Here is a 17,183-nt window from a genome sequence, read left to right as displayed (position 1 = left end):
GTGCTGCCACTGCAAGGTGTGCTGCCTTCAAAAGAGTGCTGCCTTCGTAAGGAGGGCTGTCTTGTCAGTGAGAGCTGCCTTCGCACGGAGTGCTGCCTTTGCTAGGAGTGCTGCCTTCGCACAGAGTGCTGCCTTTGCACAGAGTGCTGCCTTCGATAGGTGTGCTGCCTTCACACGTAGTGCTGCCTACGCATGGAGTGCTGCCTTTGCACAGAGTGCTGCCTTCGCAAGGAGTGCTGCCTTCGCACGGAATGCTGCCTTCGCAAGGAGTGCTGCCTTCGCAAGAAGTGCTGCCTTCGCAAAGAGTGCTGCCTTCTCAAGGAGGGCTGCCATCACAGGTAGCGCTGCCTACGCAAGGGGTGGTGCCTTCGCAAGTAGTGCTGCCTTCACAGTGAGTACTGCCTTTGCAAGGAGTGCTGCCTTCCAAGGAGTGCTGCCTGCGCAAGGAGTGCTGCCTTCGCAGGGAGTGCTGCCTTCGAAAGGAGTGCTGTTTGCAAGGGGTGCTGCCTTCGCAAGGTGTGCTGCCCTTGCAAGGAGGGCTGCCTTCGCAGGGAGTGCTGCCTTCGCAAGGAGTGGTGCCTACGCACTTAGTGCTGCCTTCGCACAGAGTGCTAATTTTGCACCGAGTGCTGCCTTTGCACAGAGTGCTGCCTTCGCAAGGAGTGCTGCCTTCGCAAAGAGTGCTGCCTTCAAAAGGAGTGCTGCCTTCGCAAGGAGTGCTGCTTTCGCAAGGAGTGCTGCCTTCGCAAGGTTTGCTGCCTTTTCACAGAGTGCTGCCTTTTCACAGAGTGCTGCCTTTTCACAGAGTGCTGCCTTTTCACAGAGTGCTGCCTTTTCACAGAGTGCTGCCTTCGCAAGGAGTGCTGCCTTCGCAAGGAAAGGTGTTTTCGCAAGGAGTGCAGCCTTCGCACGTAGTGCTGCCTTCGCACAGAGTGCTGCCTTTGCACAGAGTGCTGACTTCACGGGGAGTGCTCCCTTCGCAAGGAGTGCTGCCTTCGCTAGGAGTGCTGCCTTCGCTAGGAGTGCTGCCTTAGCAAGGAGTGGTTCCTACGCACGGAGTGCTGCCTTCGCACACAGTGCTGCCTTTGCACAGAGTGCTGCCTTCGCAAGGAGTGCTGCCTTCGAAGGAGTGCTGCCTTTGCACAGAGTGCTGCCTTCGCTAGGTGTGCTGCCTTCACAGGGAGTGCTGCCATCGCACGGAGTGCTGCCTTCACTAGTAGTGATGCCTTCACTAGTAGTGCTGCCTTCACTAGTAGTGCTGCCTTCACTAGTAGTGCTGCCTTCACTAGTAGTGCTGCCTTCGCACGGAGTGCTGCCTCCGCTAGGAGTGCTGCCTTCGCACAGAGTGCTGCCTTCGCATGGAGTCCTGCCTTCGCACAGAGTGCTGCCTTCGCAAGGAGTGCTGCCTTCGCAAGCAGTGCTGCCTTTGCACGGTGTGCTGCCTTTGCACAGACTGCTGCCTTCGCAAGGAGTGCTGCCTTCATAAAGATTGCTGCCCTGGAAAGGAGTGCTGCCTTCGCACGGTGTGCTGCCTTCACAGGGAATGCTGCCTTCGCAAGGTGTGGTGCCTTCGCAAGGAGTGCTGCTTCGCTAGGACTGATGCCTTTACAAGGAGTGCTGCCTTTGCAGCGAGAGCTGCCTTTGCAGGGAGAGTTGCCTTCGCAGGGAGTGCTGCCTTTGCATGGAGTGCTGCTTTTGCACAGAGTGCTGCCTTCGCACGAATTGCAGCCTTCACACGTAGTGCTGCCTTCATACGGTCTGCTTCCTTTGCAGAGAGTGCTGCCTTCGCAAGGAGTGCTGCCTTCGCAAAGAGTGCTGCCTTCGAAAGGAGTGCTGCCTTCACAAGGAGTGCTGCCTTCGCAAGGAGTGCTGCCTTCGCAAGGTGTGCTGCCTTTGCACGGAGTGCTGCCTTCGCAAGGAGTGCTGTCTTCGCACAGAGTGCTGCCTTTGCACAGAGTGCTGCCTTCGCAGGGACTGCTGCCTTCGCAAGGAATGCTGACTTCGCAAGGAGTGCTGCCTTCACAAGGAGTGCTGTCATCGCACAGAGTGCTGCCTTCGCAAGGAGTAGTGGTTCGCACAGAGTGCAACTTTGCACAGAGTGCTGACTTCGCAGGGGAGCTGCCTTCGCAGTGAGTGCTGCCTTCGCAAGGATTGCTACCTTCGCACGGAGTGCAGCCTTTGCAGGAGTGCTGCCTTCGCTCGAAGTGCAGCCTCCACACGTAGTGCTGCCTTCATACGGAGTGCTTCCTTTGCAGAGAGTGCTGCCTTCGCAAGGAGTGCTGCCTTCGCAAGCAGTGCTGCCTTGGCAAGCAGTGCTGCCTTCGCAAGGAGTGCATCCTTCGCAATGACTGCTGCCTTCGCAAGGAGTGCTGCCTTCGCTAGGAGTGCTCCTTCGCTAGGAGTGCTGCCTTCGCAAGGAGGGCTGCCTTCGCACGGAGCGCTGCCTTCGCATGGAGTGCTGCCATTGCAGCGAGTGCTGCCTTCCCAGAGAGTGCTGCCTTTGCACGGAGTGCTGCCTTCGCACAGAGTGCTGACATCGCAAGGAGTGGTGCCTACGCATGGAGTGCTGCCTTCGCACAGAAAGCTGCCTTCGCAAAGAGTGCTGCCTTCGCAAGGAGTTCTGCCTTCGCAAGGAGTGCTGCCTTTGCAAGGAGTGCTGCCTTTGCAAGGAGTGCTGCCTTTGCAAGGAGTGCTGCCTTTGCAAGGAGTGCTGCCTTCGCAACGAGTGCTGCCTTCGCAAGGAGTGCTGCCTTCACAAGGATTGCTGCCTTCCTAAGAATGCTGCCTTTGCACGGAGTGCTGCCTTTGCACTTAGTGCGGCCCTCGCACGTAGTGCTGCCTTCGCACGGAGTGCTGCCTTTGCACAGAGTGCTGCCTTTGCACAGAGTGCTGCCTTTGCACAGAGTGCTGCCTTCACAAGGAGTGCTGCCTTCGCAAGGAGTGCTGCCTTCGCAAGCAGTGCTGCCTTGGCAAGCAGTGCTGCCTTCGCAAGGAGTGCTGCCTTTGCAAGGAGTGCTGCCTCCGCAAGGAGTGCTGCCTTCCCTAGGAGTGCTGCCTTCGCAGGGAGTACTGCCTTTGCTAGGGTTTGTGCCTTCACACGGAGTGCTGCCTTCGCTAGGAGTGCCGCCTTCGCACATAGTGCTGCCTTCAAACGGAGTGCTGCCTTTGCACAGAGTGCTGCCTTCGCTAGGAGTGCTGCCTTTGCTGGGAGTGCTGCCTTCGCACGGAGTGTTTACTTCGCTAGTAGTGCTGCCTTCGCACGGAGTGCTGCGTTCCCTACGAGTGCTGCATTCGCTACGAATGCTGCCTTCGCACAGAGTGCTGCCTTCGCACGGGGTGCTGCCTTTGCACATAGTGCTGCCTTTGCAAGGAGTGCTGCCATCGCACGGTGTGCTGCCTTTGCACAGACTGCTGCCTTCGCAGGGAGTGCTGCCTTCGCAAGGAGCGGTGCCTTCGCAAAGATTGCTGCCTTCGCAAGGAGTGCTGTTGTAGCACAGAGTGCTGCCTTCGCACGGAGTACTGGTTCACACAGAGTGCAGCCTTCGCACAGAGTGCTACCAGCGCAGGGAGTGCTGCCTTCGGAAGGAGTGCTGCCTTTGCATGGAGTGCTGCCTTCGCAGGGAGTGCTGCCTTCGCAAAGAGTGCTGCCTTTGCAAGGAGTGCTGCTTCGCTAGGACTGATGCCTTTACAAGGAGTGCTGCCTTCGCAGCGAGAGCTGCCTTTGCAGGGAGAGTTGCCTTCGCAGGGAGTGCTGCCTTTGCATGGAGTGCTGCTTTTGCACAGAGTGCTGCCTTCGCACGAATTGCAGCCTTCATACGGAGTGCTTCCTTTGCAGAGAGTGCTGCCTTCGCAAGGAGTGCTGCATTCGCAAGGAGTGCTGCCTTCGCAGTGAGTGCTGCCTTCGCAGTGAGTGCATCCTTCGCAATGACTGCTGCCTTCGCAAGGAGTGCTGCCTTCGCAAGGAGTGCTCCTTCGCTAGGAGTGCTGCCTTCGCAAGGAGGGCTGCCTTCGCACGGAGCGCTGCCTTCGCATGGAGTGCTACCATTGCAGCGAGTGCTGCCTTCCCAGAGAGTGCTGCCTTTGCACGGAGTGCTGCCTTCGCACAGAGTGCTGACATCGCAAGGAGTGGTGCCTACGCATGGAGTGCTGCCTTCGCACAGAAAGCTGCCTTCGCAAGGAGTGCTGCCTTCACAAGGAGTTCTGCCTTCGCAAGGAGTGCCGCCTTTGCAAGGAGTGCTGCCTTTGCAAGGAGTGCTGCCTTCGCAAGGAGTGCTGCCTTCGCAAGGAGTGCTGCTTTCACAAGGATTGCTGCCTTCCTAAGAATGCTGCCTTCGCACGGAGTGCTGCCTTTGCACAGAGTGCTGCCTTTGCACAGAATGCTGCCTTTGCACAGAGTGCAGCCTTCACAAGGAGTGCTGCCTTCGCAAGGAGTGCTGCCTTCGCAAGCAGTGCTGCCTTCGCAAGCAGTGCTGCCTTCGCAAGGAGTGCTGCCTTTGCAAGGAGTGCTGCCTCCGCAAGGAGTTCTGCCTTCCCTAGGAGTGCTGCCTTCGCAGGGAGTACTGCCTTTGCTAGGGGTTGTGCCTTCACACGGATTGCTGCCTTCGCTAGGAGTGCCGCCTTCGCACATAGTGCTGCCTTCAAACGGAGTGCTGCCTTTGCACAGAGTGCTGCCTTCGCTAGGAGTGCTGCCTTTGCTGGGAGTGCTGCCTTCGCACGGAGTGTTTCCTTCGCTAGTAGTGCTGCCTTCGCACGGAGTGCTGCGTTCGCTACGAGTGCTGCATTCGCTACGAATGCTGCCTTCGCACAGAGTGCTGCCTTCGCACGGAGTGCTGCCTTTGCACAGAGTGCTGCCTTTGCAAGGAGTGCTGCCATCGCACGGTGTGCTGCCTTTGCACAGACTGCTGCCTTCGCAGGGAGTGCTGCCTTCGCAAGGAGCGGTGCCTTCGCAAAGATTGCTGCCTTCGCAAGGAGTGCTGTTGTAGCACAGAGTGCTGCCTTCGCACGGAGTACTGTTTCACACAGAGTGCAGCCTTCGCACAGAGTGCTACCTTCGCAGGGAGTGCTGCCTTCGCAAGGAGTGCTGCCTTTGCATGGAGTGCTGCCTTCGCAGGGAGTGCTGCCTTCGCAAAGAGTGCTGCCTTCGCAAGGAGTGCTGCTTCGCTAGGACTGATGCCTTTACAAGGCGTGCTGCCTTCGCACCGAGAGCTGCCTTTGCAGGGAGAGTTGCCTTCGCAGGGAGTGCTGCCTTTGCATGGAGTGCTGCTTTTGCACAGAGTGCTGCCTTCGCACGAATTGCAGCCTTCACACGTAGTGCTGCCTTCATACGGTCTGCTTCCTTTGCAGAGAGTGCTGCCTTCGCAAGGAGTGCTGCCTTCGCAAAGAGTGCTGCCATCGCAAGGAGAGCTGCCTTCACAAGGAGTGCTGCCTTCGCAAGGAGTGCTGCCTTCGCAAGGTGTGCTGCCTTTGCACGGAGTGCTGCCTTCGCAAGGAGTGCTGTCTTCGCACAGAGTGCTGCCTTCGCACAGAGTGCTGCCTTCGCAGGGACTGCTGCCTTCGCAAGGAGTGCTGCCTTCGCAAGGAGTGCTGCCTTCGCAAGGAGTGCTGTCATCGCACAGAGTGCTGCCTTCGCAAGGAGAACTGGATCGCACAGAGTGCAACTTTGCACAGAGTGCTGACTTCGCAGGGGGGCTAACTTCGCAGTGAGTGCTGCCTTCGCAAGGATTGCTACCTTCGCACGGAGTGCAGCCTTTGGAGGAGTGCTGCCTTTGTTCGAAGTGCAGCCTCCACACGTAGTGCTGCCTTCATACGGAGTGCTTCCTTTGCAGAGAGTGCTGCCTTTGCAAGGATTGCTGCCTTCGCAAAGTGTGCTGCCTTCGCAAGGAGTGCTGCCTTCACAAGGCGTACTGCCTTCGCAAGGAGTGCTGCCTTCGCAAGGAGTGCTGCCTTCGCAAGGTGTGCTCCCTTCGCAAGGAGTGCTGCCTTCGCAAGGTTTGCTGCCTTCGCAAGGAGTGCTGCCTTCGCAGTGAGTGCTGCCTTCGCAGTGAGTGCATCCTTCGCTATGACTGCTGCCTTCGCAAGGAGTGCTGCCTTCGCAAGGAGTGATCCTTCGCTAGGAGTGCTGCCTTCGCAAGGAGGGCTGCCTTCGCACGGAGCGCTGCCTTCGCATGGAGTGCTACCATTGCAGCGAGTGCTGCCTTCCCAGAGAGTGCTGCCTTTGCACGGAGTGCTGCCTTCGCACAGAGTGCTGACATCGCAAGGGGTGGTGCCTACGCATGGAGTGCTGCCTTCGCACAGAGTGCTGCCTTCGCAAGGAGTGCTGCCTTCGCAAGGAGTGCTGCCTTCGCAAGGAGTGCTGCCTTTGCAAGGAGTGCTGCCTTTGCAAGGAGTGCTGCCTTCGCAAGGAGTTCTGCTTTCGCAAGGAGTGCTGCCTTCGCAAGGAGTGCTGCCTTCACAAGGAGTGCTGCCTTCCTAAGAATGCTGCCTTTGCACGGAGTGCTGCCTTTTCACTTAGTGCGGCGCTCGCACGTAGTGCTGCCTTCGCACGGAGTGCTGCCTTTGCACAGAGTGCTGCCTTTGCCCAGAGTGCTGCCTTCACAAGGAGTGCTGCCTTCGCAAGGAGTGCTGCCTTCGCAAGGAGTGCTGCCTTCGCAAGGAGTGCTGTCGTAGCACAGAGTGCTGCCTACGCACAGAGTACTGGAGTACTGCCTTTGCTAGGGGTTGTGCCTTCACACGGAGTGCTGCCTTCGCTAGGAGTGCCGCCTTCGCACATAGTGCTGCTTTCAAACGGAGTGCTGCCTTTGCACAGAGTGCTGCCTTCGCTAGGAGTGCTGCCTTTGCTGGGAGTGCTGCCTTCGCACGGAGTGTTTCCTTCGCTAGTAGTGCTGCCTTCGCACGGAGTGCTGTGTTCGCTACGAGTGCTGCCTTCGCTACGATGCTGCCTTCGCACAGAGTGCTGCCTTCGCACAGAGTGCTGCCTTCGCAAGGACTGCTGCCTTCGCAAAGAGTGCTGCCTTCGCAAGGAGTGCTGGCTTCGCAAGAAGTGCTGCTTCGCTAGGAGTGCTGCCTTTGAAAGAAGGGCTGCCTTTGCTAGGAGTGCTGCCTTCGCAAGGAGGGCTGCCTTCGCAAGGAGTGCTGCCTTTGCACGGAGCGCTGCCTTTGCATGGAGTGCTGCCATTGCAGCGAGTGCTACCTCCCCAGAGAGTGCTGCCTTTGCACGGAGTGCTGCCTTTGCACTTAGCGCGGCCCTCGCACGTAGTGCTGTCTTCGCACGGAGTGTTGCCTTTGCATAGAGTGCTGCCTTCGCAAGCAGTGCTGCCTTCGCAAGCAGTGCTTCCTTCGCAAGCAGTGCGGCCTTCGCAAGCAGTGCTGCCTTCGCAAGGAGTGCTGCCTTCGCTAGGTGTGCTGCCTTCGCAGGCAGTGCTGCCATCGCAAGGGGTGGTGCCTACGCACATAGTGCTGACGTTGGAAGGAGTGCTGCCTTCACACGGAGTGCAGCCTTCGCACAGAGTGCTGCCTCCCCAGGAATTGCTGCCTCCGCAAAGAGTGCTGCCTTTGCAAGGAGTGCTGCCTTCGCAAGGAGTGCTGCCTTCGCCCTGTGTGCTGCCTTTGCACAGACTGCTGCCTTCGCAAGGAGTGCTGCCTTCGCAAGGAGTGGTGCCTTCGCAAAGAGTGCTGCCTTCGCAAGGAGTGCTGTCGTAGCACAGAGTGCTGCCTACGCACGGAGTACTGGTTCACACAGAGTGCAGCCTTCGCACAGAGTGCTGCTTTCGCAGGGGTGCTACCTTCGCAGGGAGTGCTGCCTTCGCAAGGAGTGCTGCTTTTGCATGGAGTGCTGCTTTCGCAGGGAGTGCTGCCTTCGCAAAGAGTGCTGCCTTCGCAAGGAGTGCTGCCTTCGCAAGGAGTGCTGCTTCGCTAGGAGTGCTGCCTTTGCACGGAGTGATGCCTTCACAAAGAGTGCTGCCTTTGCAGGGAATGCTGCATTCGCAAGGAGTGCTGCCTTCGCAATGAGTGCTGCCTTCGCAAGGACTGCTGCCTTCGCAAATAGTGCTGCCTTCGCAAGGAGTGCTGCCTTCGCAAGCAGTGCTGCCTTCGCAAGCAGTGCTGCCTTCGCAAGGAGTGCTGCCTTCGCTAGGTGTGCTGCCTTTGCAGGGAGTGCTGCCATCGCAAGGGGTGGTGCCTACACACATAGTGCTGACGTCGCAAGGAGTGCTACCTACACACGGAGTGCAGCCTTCGCACAGAGTGCTGCCTTCGCAGGAATTGCTGCCTCCACAGGAATTGCTGCCTCCACAAAGAGTGCTGCCTTCGCAAGGAGTGCTGCCTTCGCTAGGAGTGCTGCCTTCGCTAGGAATGCTCCTTCGAAAGGATGCTGCCTTCACAAGGAATGCTGCATTCGCAAGGAGTGCTGCCTTTGCAAGTAGTGCTGCCTTCACTAGGAGTACTGCCTTCGCAGGTAGTGCTGCCTTTGCACAGAGTGCTGCGTTCGCAAGGAGTGGTGCCTACGCACGGAGTGCTGCTTTTGCACGGAGTGCTGCCTTCGCAAGGAGTGCTGCCTTCGCAAGGAGTGCTGCCTTCGCAAGGAGTGCTCCCTTCGCAAGGAGTACTGCCTTCGCAAGGATTGCTGCCTTCGCAAGGAGTGTTGCCTTCACAAGAAGTGCTGCCTTTGCAAGGAGTGCTGCCTTTGCACGGAGTGCTGCCTTCGCAAGGAGTGTTGCCTTCGCAAGGAGTGCTGCCTTTGCACGGTTTGCTGCCTTTGCACAGAGTGCTGCCTTCGCAAGGCGTGCTGCCTTCGCAAGGAGTGCTCCTTCGCTAGGAGTGCTGCCTTCGCAAGGAGGGCTGCCTTCGCACGGAGCGCTGCCTTCGCATGGAGTGCTGCCATTGCAGCGAGTGCTGCCTTCCCAGAGAGTGCTGCCTTTGCACGGAGTGCTGCCTTCGCACAGAGTGCTGACATCGCAAGGAGTGGTGCCTACGCATTGAGAGCTGCCTTCGCACAGAGTGATGCCTTCGCAAGGAGTGCTGCCTTCGCAAGGAGTGCTGCCTTTGCAAGGAGTGCTGCCTTTGCAAGGAGTGCTGCCTTCGCAAGGAGTGCTGCCTTCGCAAGGACTGCTGCCTTCACAAGGAGTGCTGCCTTCCTAAGAAAGCTGCCTTTGCACGGAGTGCTGCCTTTGCACTTAGTGCGGCCTTCGCACGTAGTGCTGCCTTCGCACGGAGTGCTGCCTTTGCACAGAGTGCTGCCTTTGCACTGAGTGCTGCCTTCACAAGGAGTGCTGCCTTCGCAAGGAGTGCTGCCTTCGCAAGCAGTGCTGCCTTCGCAAGCAGTGCTGCCTTCGCAAGGAGTGCTGCCTTTGCAAGGAGTGCTGCCTTTGCAAGGAGTGCTGCCTTCCCTAGGAGTGCTGCCTTCGCAGGGAGTACTGCCTTTGCTAGGGGTTGTGCCTTCACACGGAGTGCTGCCTTCGCTAGGAGTGCCGCCTTCGCACATAGTGCTGCCTTCAAACGGAGTGCTGCCTTTGCACAGAGTGCTGCCTTCGCTAGGAGTGCTGCCTTTGCTGGGAGTGCTGCCTTCGCACGGAGTGTTTCCTTCGCTAGTAGTGCTGCCTTCGCACGGAGTGCTGCGTTCGCTACGAGTGCTGCCTTCGCTACGAATGCTGCCTTCGCGCAGAGTGCTGCCTTCGCACGGAGTGCTGCCTTTGCACAGAGTGCTGCCTTCGCAAGGAGTGCTGCCTTCCCACGGTGTGCTGCCTTTGCACAGACTGCTGCCTTCGCAGGGAGTGCTGCCTTCGCAAAGAGCGGTGCCTTCGCAAAGATTGCTGCCTTCGCAAGGAGTGCTGTCGTAGCACAGAGTGCTGCCTTCGCACGGAGTACTGGTTCACACAGAGTGCAGCCTTCGCACAGAGTGCTACCTTCGCAGGGAGTGCTGGCTTCGCAAGGAGTGCTGCCTTTGCATGGAGTGCTGCCTTCGCAGGGAATGCTGCCTTCGCAAAGAGTGCTGCCTTCGCAAAGAGTGCTGCCTTCGCAAGGAGTGCTGCCTTCGCAAGGAGTGCTGCTTCGCTAGCAGTGCTGCCATTGCACGGAGTGATGCCTTCACACAGAGTGCTGCCTTTGCAGCGAGTGCTGCCTTCGCAAGAAGTGCTGCCTTCGCAAGGAGTGCTGCCTTCGCTAGGAGTGCAGCCTTCTCAGGGAGTGCTGTTTTCGCAGGGGCTGGTGACTTCGCAAGGAGTGCTGCTTTCGCAAGGAGTGCTGCCTTCGCAAGGAGTACTGTCTCAGCACAGAGTGCAGCCTTTGCACTCAGTGCTGCCTTCGAACGGAGTGCAGTCTATGCAAAGAGTGCTGCCTTTGCAGGGAATGCTGCATTCGCAAGGAGTGTTGCCTTCGCAATGAGTGATGCCTTCGCAAGGACTGCTGCCTTCGCAAAGAGTGCTGCCTTCGCACGGAGTGCTGCGTTCGCTACGAGTGCTGCATTCGCTACGAATGCTGCCTTCGCACAGAGTGCTGCCTTCGCACGGAGTGCTGCCTTTGCACAGAGTGCTGCCTTTGCAAGGAGTGCTGCCATCGCACGGTGTGCTGCCTTTGCACAGACTGCTGCCTTCGCAGGGAGTGCTGCCTTCGCAAGGAGCGGTGCCTTCGCAAAGATTGCTGCCTTCGCAAGGAGTGCTGTTGTAGCACAGAGTGCTGCCTTCGCACGGAGTACTGTTTCACACAGAGTGCAGCCTTCGCACAGAGTGCTACCTTCGCAGGGAGTGCTGCCTTCGCAAGGAGTGCTGCCTTTGCATGGAGTGCTGCCTTCGCAGGGAGTGCTGCCTTCGCAAAGAGTGCTGCCTTCGCAAGGAGTGCTGCTTCGCTAGGACTGATGCCTTTACAAGGCGTGCTGCCTTCGCACCGAGAGCTGCCTTTGCAGGGAGAGTTGCCTTCGCAGGGAGTGCTGCCTTTGCATGGAGTGCTGCTTTTGCACAGAGTGCTGCCTTCGCACGAATTGCAGCCTTCACACGTAGTGCTGCCTTCATACGGTCTGCTTCCTTTGCAGAGAGTGCTGCCTTCGCAAGGAGTGCTGCCTTCGCAAAGAGTGCTGCCATCGCAAGGAGAGCTGCCTTCACAAGGAGTGCTGCCTTCGCAAGGAGTGCTGCCTTCGCAAGGTGTGCTGCCTTTGCACGGAGTGCTGCCTTCGCAAGGAGTGCTGTCTTCGCACAGAGTGCTGCCTTCGCACAGAGTGCTGCCTTCGCAGGGACTGCTGCCTTCGCAAGGAGTGCTGCCTTCGCAAGGAGTGCTGCCTTCGCAAGGAGTGCTGTCATCGCACAGAGTGCTGCCTTCGCAAGGAGAACTGGATCGCACAGAGTGCAACTTTGCACAGAGTGCTGACTTCGCAGGGGGGCTAACTTCGCAGTGAGTGCTGCCTTCGCAAGGATTGCTACCTTCGCACGGAGTGCAGCCTTTGGAGGAGTGCTGCCTTTGTTCGAAGTGCAGCCTCCACACGTAGTGCTGCCTTCATACGGAGTGCTTCCTTTGCAGAGAGTGCTGCCTTTGCAAGGATTGCTGCCTTCGCAAAGTGTGCTGCCTTCGCAAGGAGTGCTGCCTTCACAAGGCGTACTGCCTTCGCAAGGAGTGCTGCCTTCGCAAGGAGTGCTGCCTTCGCAAGGTGTGCTCCCTTCGCAAGGAGTGCTGCCTTCGCAAGGTTTGCTGCCTTCGCAAGGAGTGCTGCCTTCGCAGTGAGTGCTGCCTTCGCAGTGAGTGCATCCTTCGCTATGACTGCTGCCTTCGCAAGGAGTGCTGCCTTCGCAAGGAGTGATCCTTCGCTAGGAGTGCTGCCTTCGCAAGGAGGGCTGCCTTCGCACGGAGCGCTGCCTTCGCATGGAGTGCTACCATTGCAGCGAGTGCTGCCTTCCCAGAGAGTGCTGCCTTTGCACGGAGTGCTGCCTTCGCACAGAGTGCTGACATCGCAAGGGGTGGTGCCTACGCATGGAGTGCTGCCTTCGCACAGAGTGCTGCCTTCGCAAGGAGTGCTGCCTTCGCAAGGAGTGCTGCCTTCGCAAGGAGTGCTGCCTTTGCAAGGAGTGCTGCCTTTGCAAGGAGTGCTGCCTTCGCAAGGAGTTCTGCTTTCGCAAGGAGTGCTGCCTTCGCAAGGAGTGCTGCCTTCACAAGGAGTGCTGCCTTCCTAAGAATGCTGCCTTTGCACGGAGTGCTGCCTTTTCACTTAGTGCGGCGCTCGCACGTAGTGCTGCCTTCGCACGGAGTGCTGCCTTTGCACAGAGTGCTGCCTTTGCCCAGAGTGCTGCCTTCACAAGGAGTGCTGCCTTCGCAAGGAGTGCTGCCTTCGCAAGGAGTGCTGCCTTCGCAAGGAGTGCTGTCGTAGCACAGAGTGCTGCCTACGCACAGAGTACTGGAGTACTGCCTTTGCTAGGGGTTGTGCCTTCACACGGAGTGCTGCCTTCGCTAGGAGTGCCGCCTTCGCACATAGTGCTGCTTTCAAACGGAGTGCTGCCTTTGCACAGAGTGCTGCCTTCGCTAGGAGTGCTGCCTTTGCTGGGAGTGCTGCCTTCGCACGGAGTGTTTCCTTCGCTAGTAGTGCTGCCTTCGCACGGAGTGCTGCGTTCGCTACGAGTGCTGCCTTCGCTACGATGCTGCCTTCGCACAGAGTGCTGCCTTCGCACAGAGTGCTGCCTTCGCAAGGACTGCTGCCTTCGCAAAGAGTGCTGCCTTCGCAAGGAGTGCTGGCTTCGCAAGAAGTGCTGCTTCGCTAGGAGTGCTGCCTTTGAAAGAAGGGCTGCCTTTGCTAGGAGTGCTGCCTTCGCAAGGAGGGCTGCCTTCGCAAGGAGTGCTGCCTTTGCACGGAGCGCTGCCTTTGCATGGAGTGCTGCCATTGCAGCGAGTGCTACCTCCCCAGAGAGTGCTGCCTTTGCACGGAGTGCTGCCTTTGCACTTAGCGCGGCCCTCGCACGTAGTGCTGTCTTCGCACGGAGTGTTGCCTTTGCATAGAGTGCTGCCTTCGCAAGCAGTGCTGCCTTCGCAAGCAGTGCTGCCTTCGCAAGCAGTGCGGCCTTCGCAAGCAGTGCTGCCTTCGCAAGGAGTGCTGCCTTCGCTAGGTGTGCTGCCTTCGCAGGCAGTGCTGCCATCGCAAGGGGTGGTGCCTACGCACATAGTGCTGACGTTGGAAGGAGTGCTGCCTTCACACGGAGTGCAGCCTTCGCACAGAGTGCTGCCTCCCCAGGAATTGCTGCCTCCGCAAAGAGTGCTGCCTTTGCAAGGAGTGCTGCCTTCGCAAGGAGTGCTGCCTTCGCCCTGTGTGCTGCCTTTGCACAGACTGCTGCCTTCGCAAGGAGTGCTGCCTTCGCAAGGAGTGGTGCCTTCGCAAAGAGTGCTGCCTTCGCAAGGAGTGCTGTCGTAGCACAGAGTGCTGCCTACGCACGGAGTACTGGTTCACACAGAGTGCAGCCTTCGCACAGAGTGCTGCTTTCGCAGGGGTGCTACCTTCGCAGGGAGTGCTGCCTTCGCAAGGAGTGCTGCTTTTGCATGGAGTGCTGCTTTCGCAGGGAGTGCTGCCTTCGCAAAGAGTGCTGCCTTCGCAAGGAGTGCTGCCTTCGCAAGGAGTGCTGCTTCGCTAGGAGTGCTGCCTTTGCACGGAGTGATGCCTTCACAAAGAGTGCTGCCTTTGCAGGGAATGCTGCATTCGCAAGGAGTGCTGCCTTCGCAATGAGTGCTGCCTTCGCAAGGACTGCTGCCTTCGCAAATAGTGCTGCCTTCGCAAGGAGTGCTGCCTTCGCAAGCAGTGCTGCCTTCGCAAGCAGTGCTGCCTTCGCAAGGAGTGCTGCCTTCGCTAGGTGTGCTGCCTTTGCAGGGAGTGCTGCCATCGCAAGGGGTGGTGCCTACACACATAGTGCTGACGTCGCAAGGAGTGCTACCTACACACGGAGTGCAGCCTTCGCACAGAGTGCTGCCTTCGCAGGAATTGCTGCCTCCACAGGAATTGCTGCCTCCACAAAGAGTGCTGCCTTCGCAAGGAGTGCTGCCTTCGCTAGGAGTGCTGCCTTCGCTAGGAATGCTCCTTCGAAAGGATGCTGCCTTCACAAGGAATGCTGCATTCGCAAGGAGTGCTGCCTTTGCAAGTAGTGCTGCCTTCACTAGGAGTACTGCCTTCGCAGGTAGTGCTGCCTTTGCACAGAGTGCTGCGTTCGCAAGGAGTGGTGCCTACGCACGGAGTGCTGCTTTTGCACGGAGTGCTGCCTTCGCAAGGAGTGCTGCCTTCGCAAGGAGTGCTGCCTTCGCAAGGAGTGCTGCCTTCGCAAGGAGTACTGCCTTCGCAAGGATTGCTGCCTTCGCAAGGAGTGTTGCCTTCACAAGAAGTGCTGCCTTTGCAAGGAGTGCTGCCTTTGCACGGAGTGCTGCCTTCGCAAGGAGTGTTGCCTTCGCAAGGAGTGCTGCCTTTGCACGGTTTGCTGCCTTTGCACAGAGTGCTGCCTTCGCAAGGCGTGCTGCCTTCGCAAGGAGTGCTCCTTCGCTAGGAGTGCTGCCTTCGCAAGGAGGGCTGCCTTCGCACGGAGCGCTGCCTTCGCATGGAGTGCTGCCATTGCAGCGAGTGCTGCCTTCCCAGAGAGTGCTGCCTTTGCACGGAGTGCTGCCTTCGCACAGAGTGCTGACATCGCAAGGAGTGGTGCCTACGCATTGAGAGCTGCCTTCGCACAGAGTGATGCCTTCGCAAGGAGTGCTGCCTTCGCAAGGAGTGCTGCCTTTGCAAGGAGTGCTGCCTTTGCAAGGAGTGCTGCCTTCGCAAGGAGTGCTGCCTTCGCAAGGACTGCTGCCTTCACAAGGAGTGCTGCCTTCCTAAGAAAGCTGCCTTTGCACGGAGTGCTGCCTTTGCACTTAGTGCGGCCTTCGCACGTAGTGCTGCCTTCGCACGGAGTGCTGCCTTTGCACAGAGTGCTGCCTTTGCACTGAGTGCTGCCTTCACAAGGAGTGCTGCCTTCGCAAGGAGTGCTGCCTTCGCAAGCAGTGCTGCCTTCGCAAGCAGTGCTGCCTTCGCAAGGAGTGCTGCCTTTGCAAGGAGTGCTGCCTTTGCAAGGAGTGCTGCCTTCCCTAGGAGTGCTGCCTTCGCAGGGAGTACTGCCTTTGCTAGGGGTTGTGCCTTCACACGGAGTGCTGCCTTCGCTAGGAGTGCCGCCTTCGCACATAGTGCTGCCTTCAAACGGAGTGCTGCCTTTGCACAGAGTGCTGCCTTCGCTAGGAGTGCTGCCTTTGCTGGGAGTGCTGCCTTCGCACGGAGTGTTTCCTTCGCTAGTAGTGCTGCCTTCGCACGGAGTGCTGGGTTCGCTACGAGTGCTGCCTTCGCTACGAATGCTGCCTTCGCGCAGAGTGCTGCCTTCGCACGGAGTGCTGCCTTTGCACAGAGTGCTGCCTTCGCAAGGAGTGCTGCCTTCCCACGGTGTGCTGCCTTTGCACAGACTGCTGCCTTCGCAGGGAGTGCTGCCTTCGCAAAGAGCGGTGCCTTCGCAAAGATTGCTGCCTTCGCAAGGAGTGCTGTCGTAGCACAGAGTGCTGCCTTCGCACGGAGTACTGGTTCACACAGAGTGCAGCCTTCGCACAGAGTGCTACCTTCGCAGGGAGTGCTGGCTTCGCAAGGAGTGCTGCCTTTGCATGGAGTGCTGCCTTCGCAGGGAATGCTGCCTTCGCAAAGAGTGCTGCCTTCGCAAAGAGTGCTGCCTTCGCAAGGAGTGCTGCCTTCGCAAGGAGTGCTGCTTCGCTAGCAGTGCTGCCATTGCACGGAGTGATGCCTTCACACAGAGTGCTGCCTTTGCAGCGAGTGCTGCCTTCGCAAGAAGTGCTGCCTTCGCAAGGAGTGCTGCCTTCGCTAGGAGTGCAGCCTTCTCAGGGAGTGCTGTTTTCGCAGGGGCTGGTGACTTCGCAAGGAGTGCTGCTTTCTCAAGGAGTGCTGCCTTCGCAAGGAGTACTGTCTCAGCACAGAGTGCAGCCTTTGCACTCAGTGCTGCCTTCGAACGGAGTGCAGTCTATGCAAAGAGTGCTGCCTTTGCAGGGAATGCTGCATTCGCAAGGAGTGTTGCCTTCGCAATGAGTGATGCCTTCGCAAGGACTGCTGCCTTCGCAAAGAGTGCTGCCTTCGCAAGGAGTGCTGGCTTCGCAAGAAGTGCTGCTTCGCTAGGAGTGCTGCCTTCGCAAGGAGGGCTGCCTTTGCAAGGAGTGCTGCCTTCGCAAGGAGGGCTGCCTTCGCAAGGAGTGCTGCCTTTGCACAGAGTGCTGCCTTCGCAAGGCGTGCTGCCTTCGCAAGGAGTGCTCCTTCGCTAGGAGTGCTGCCTTTGCACGGAGTGCTGCCTTTGCACTTAGCGCGGCCCTCGCACGTAGTGCTGCCTTCGCACGGAGTGTTGCCTTTGCATACAGTGCTGCCTTCGCAAGCAGTGCTGCCTTCGCAAGCAGTGCTGCCTTCGCAAGCAGTGCTGCATTCGCAAGCAGTGCTGCCTTCGCAAGGAGTGCTGCCTTCGCTAGGTGTGCTGCCTTCGCAGGCAGTGCTGCCATCGCAAGGGGTGGTGCCTACACACATAGTGCTGACGTTGGAAGGAGTGCTGCCTTCACACGAAGTGCAGCCTTCGCACAGAGTGCTGCCTTCGCAGGAATTGCTGCCTCCGCAAAGAGTGCTGCTTTTGCAAGGAGTGCTGCCATCGCAAGGAGTGCTGCCTTCGCACTGTGTGCTGCCTTTGCACGGAGTGCTGCCTTCGCAAGGAGTGTTGCCTTCGCAAGGAGTGCTGCCTTTGCACGGTTTGCTGCCTTTGCACGGAGTGCTGCCTTCGCAAGGCGTGCTGCCTTCGCAAAGAGTGCTGCCTTTGCACGGAGTGCAGCCTTCGCACGGAGTGCTGCCTTTGCAGGGAGTGCTGTCTCCACATGGAGTGCAGCCTCCGCACGGAGTGCAGCCTCAGCACGGAGTGCAGCCTTTGCACGGAGTGCTGCCTTCGCACCGAGTGCTGCCTTCACAGAGAGTGCTGCCTTCACAAGGTGTACTGCCTTTGCACAGAGTGCTGCCTTCGCACGGAGTGCAGCCTTCGCACATAGTGCTGCCTTCGCACGGAGTGCTGCCTAGGCAGGGAGTGCTGCCTTCACAAGGAGTGCTACCTTTGCACGGAGTGCTGCCTTCGCAGGGAGTGCAGTGTTCGCAGGGAGCGCTGCCTTCACAGGGAGTGCAGCCTTTGCAC

The 17,183-nt window shown here is 58.6% G+C and overlaps 2 protein-coding genes across 2 annotated transcripts; both read left to right on the top strand.

Moving 5' to 3' along the window:
* Positions 1–2,558: 2,558 nt before the first annotated feature.
* On the top strand, positions 2,559–3,674 carry LOC126159897 (uncharacterized). Its single transcript, XM_049916703.1, has one exon. It carries the CDS (start codon positions 2,559–2,561, stop codon positions 3,672–3,674), a length of 1,116 nt encoding a protein of 371 aa, XP_049772660.1.
* Positions 3,675–6,272: 2,598 nt separating this feature from the next.
* LOC126159896 (ice-structuring glycoprotein-like) lies at positions 6,273–10,051 on the top strand. The gene is made up of 4 exons (XM_049916702.1): positions 6,273–6,698; positions 7,290–8,394; positions 8,761–9,095; positions 9,227–10,051. The coding sequence occupies exons 1-4, from the start codon at positions 6,273–6,275 to the stop codon at positions 10,049–10,051; spliced, it is 2,691 nt and encodes an 896-aa protein (XP_049772659.1).
* Positions 10,052–17,183: the final 7,132 nt, after the last annotated feature.

Source organism: Schistocerca cancellata, unplaced genomic scaffold, assembly GCF_023864275.1.
Source record: "Schistocerca cancellata isolate TAMUIC-IGC-003103 unplaced genomic scaffold, iqSchCanc2.1 HiC_scaffold_1149, whole genome shotgun sequence".
Lineage (NCBI taxonomy): Eukaryota > Metazoa > Arthropoda > Insecta > Orthoptera > Acrididae > Schistocerca > Schistocerca cancellata.
Note: the sequence above shows the minus strand (reverse complement) of the source record. Positions and strands in the feature narration are given on the sequence as shown.

What these genes read in the sequence shown, in the direction of transcription:
- LOC126159897 (XM_049916703.1), top strand. Translation starts at nt 2,559, where the DNA reads ATGGAGTGCTGCCTTCGCACAGAAAGCTGCCTTCGCAAAGAGTGCTGC.
- LOC126159896 (XM_049916702.1), top strand. Translation starts at nt 6,273, where the DNA reads ATGGAGTGCTGCCTTCGCACAGAGTGCTGCCTTCGCAAGGAGTGCTGC. An exon ending in TCACAAGGAATGCTGCATTC is followed by an intron (nt 8,395 to 8,760) that starts GCAAGGAGTGCT and finishes GCCTTTGCACAG; the next exon opens with AGTGCTGCCTTCGCAAGGCG. An exon ending in TCGCAAGGAGTGCTGCCTTC is followed by an intron (nt 9,096 to 9,226) that starts GCAAGGACTGCT and finishes GCCTTTGCACAG; the next exon opens with AGTGCTGCCTTTGCACTGAG.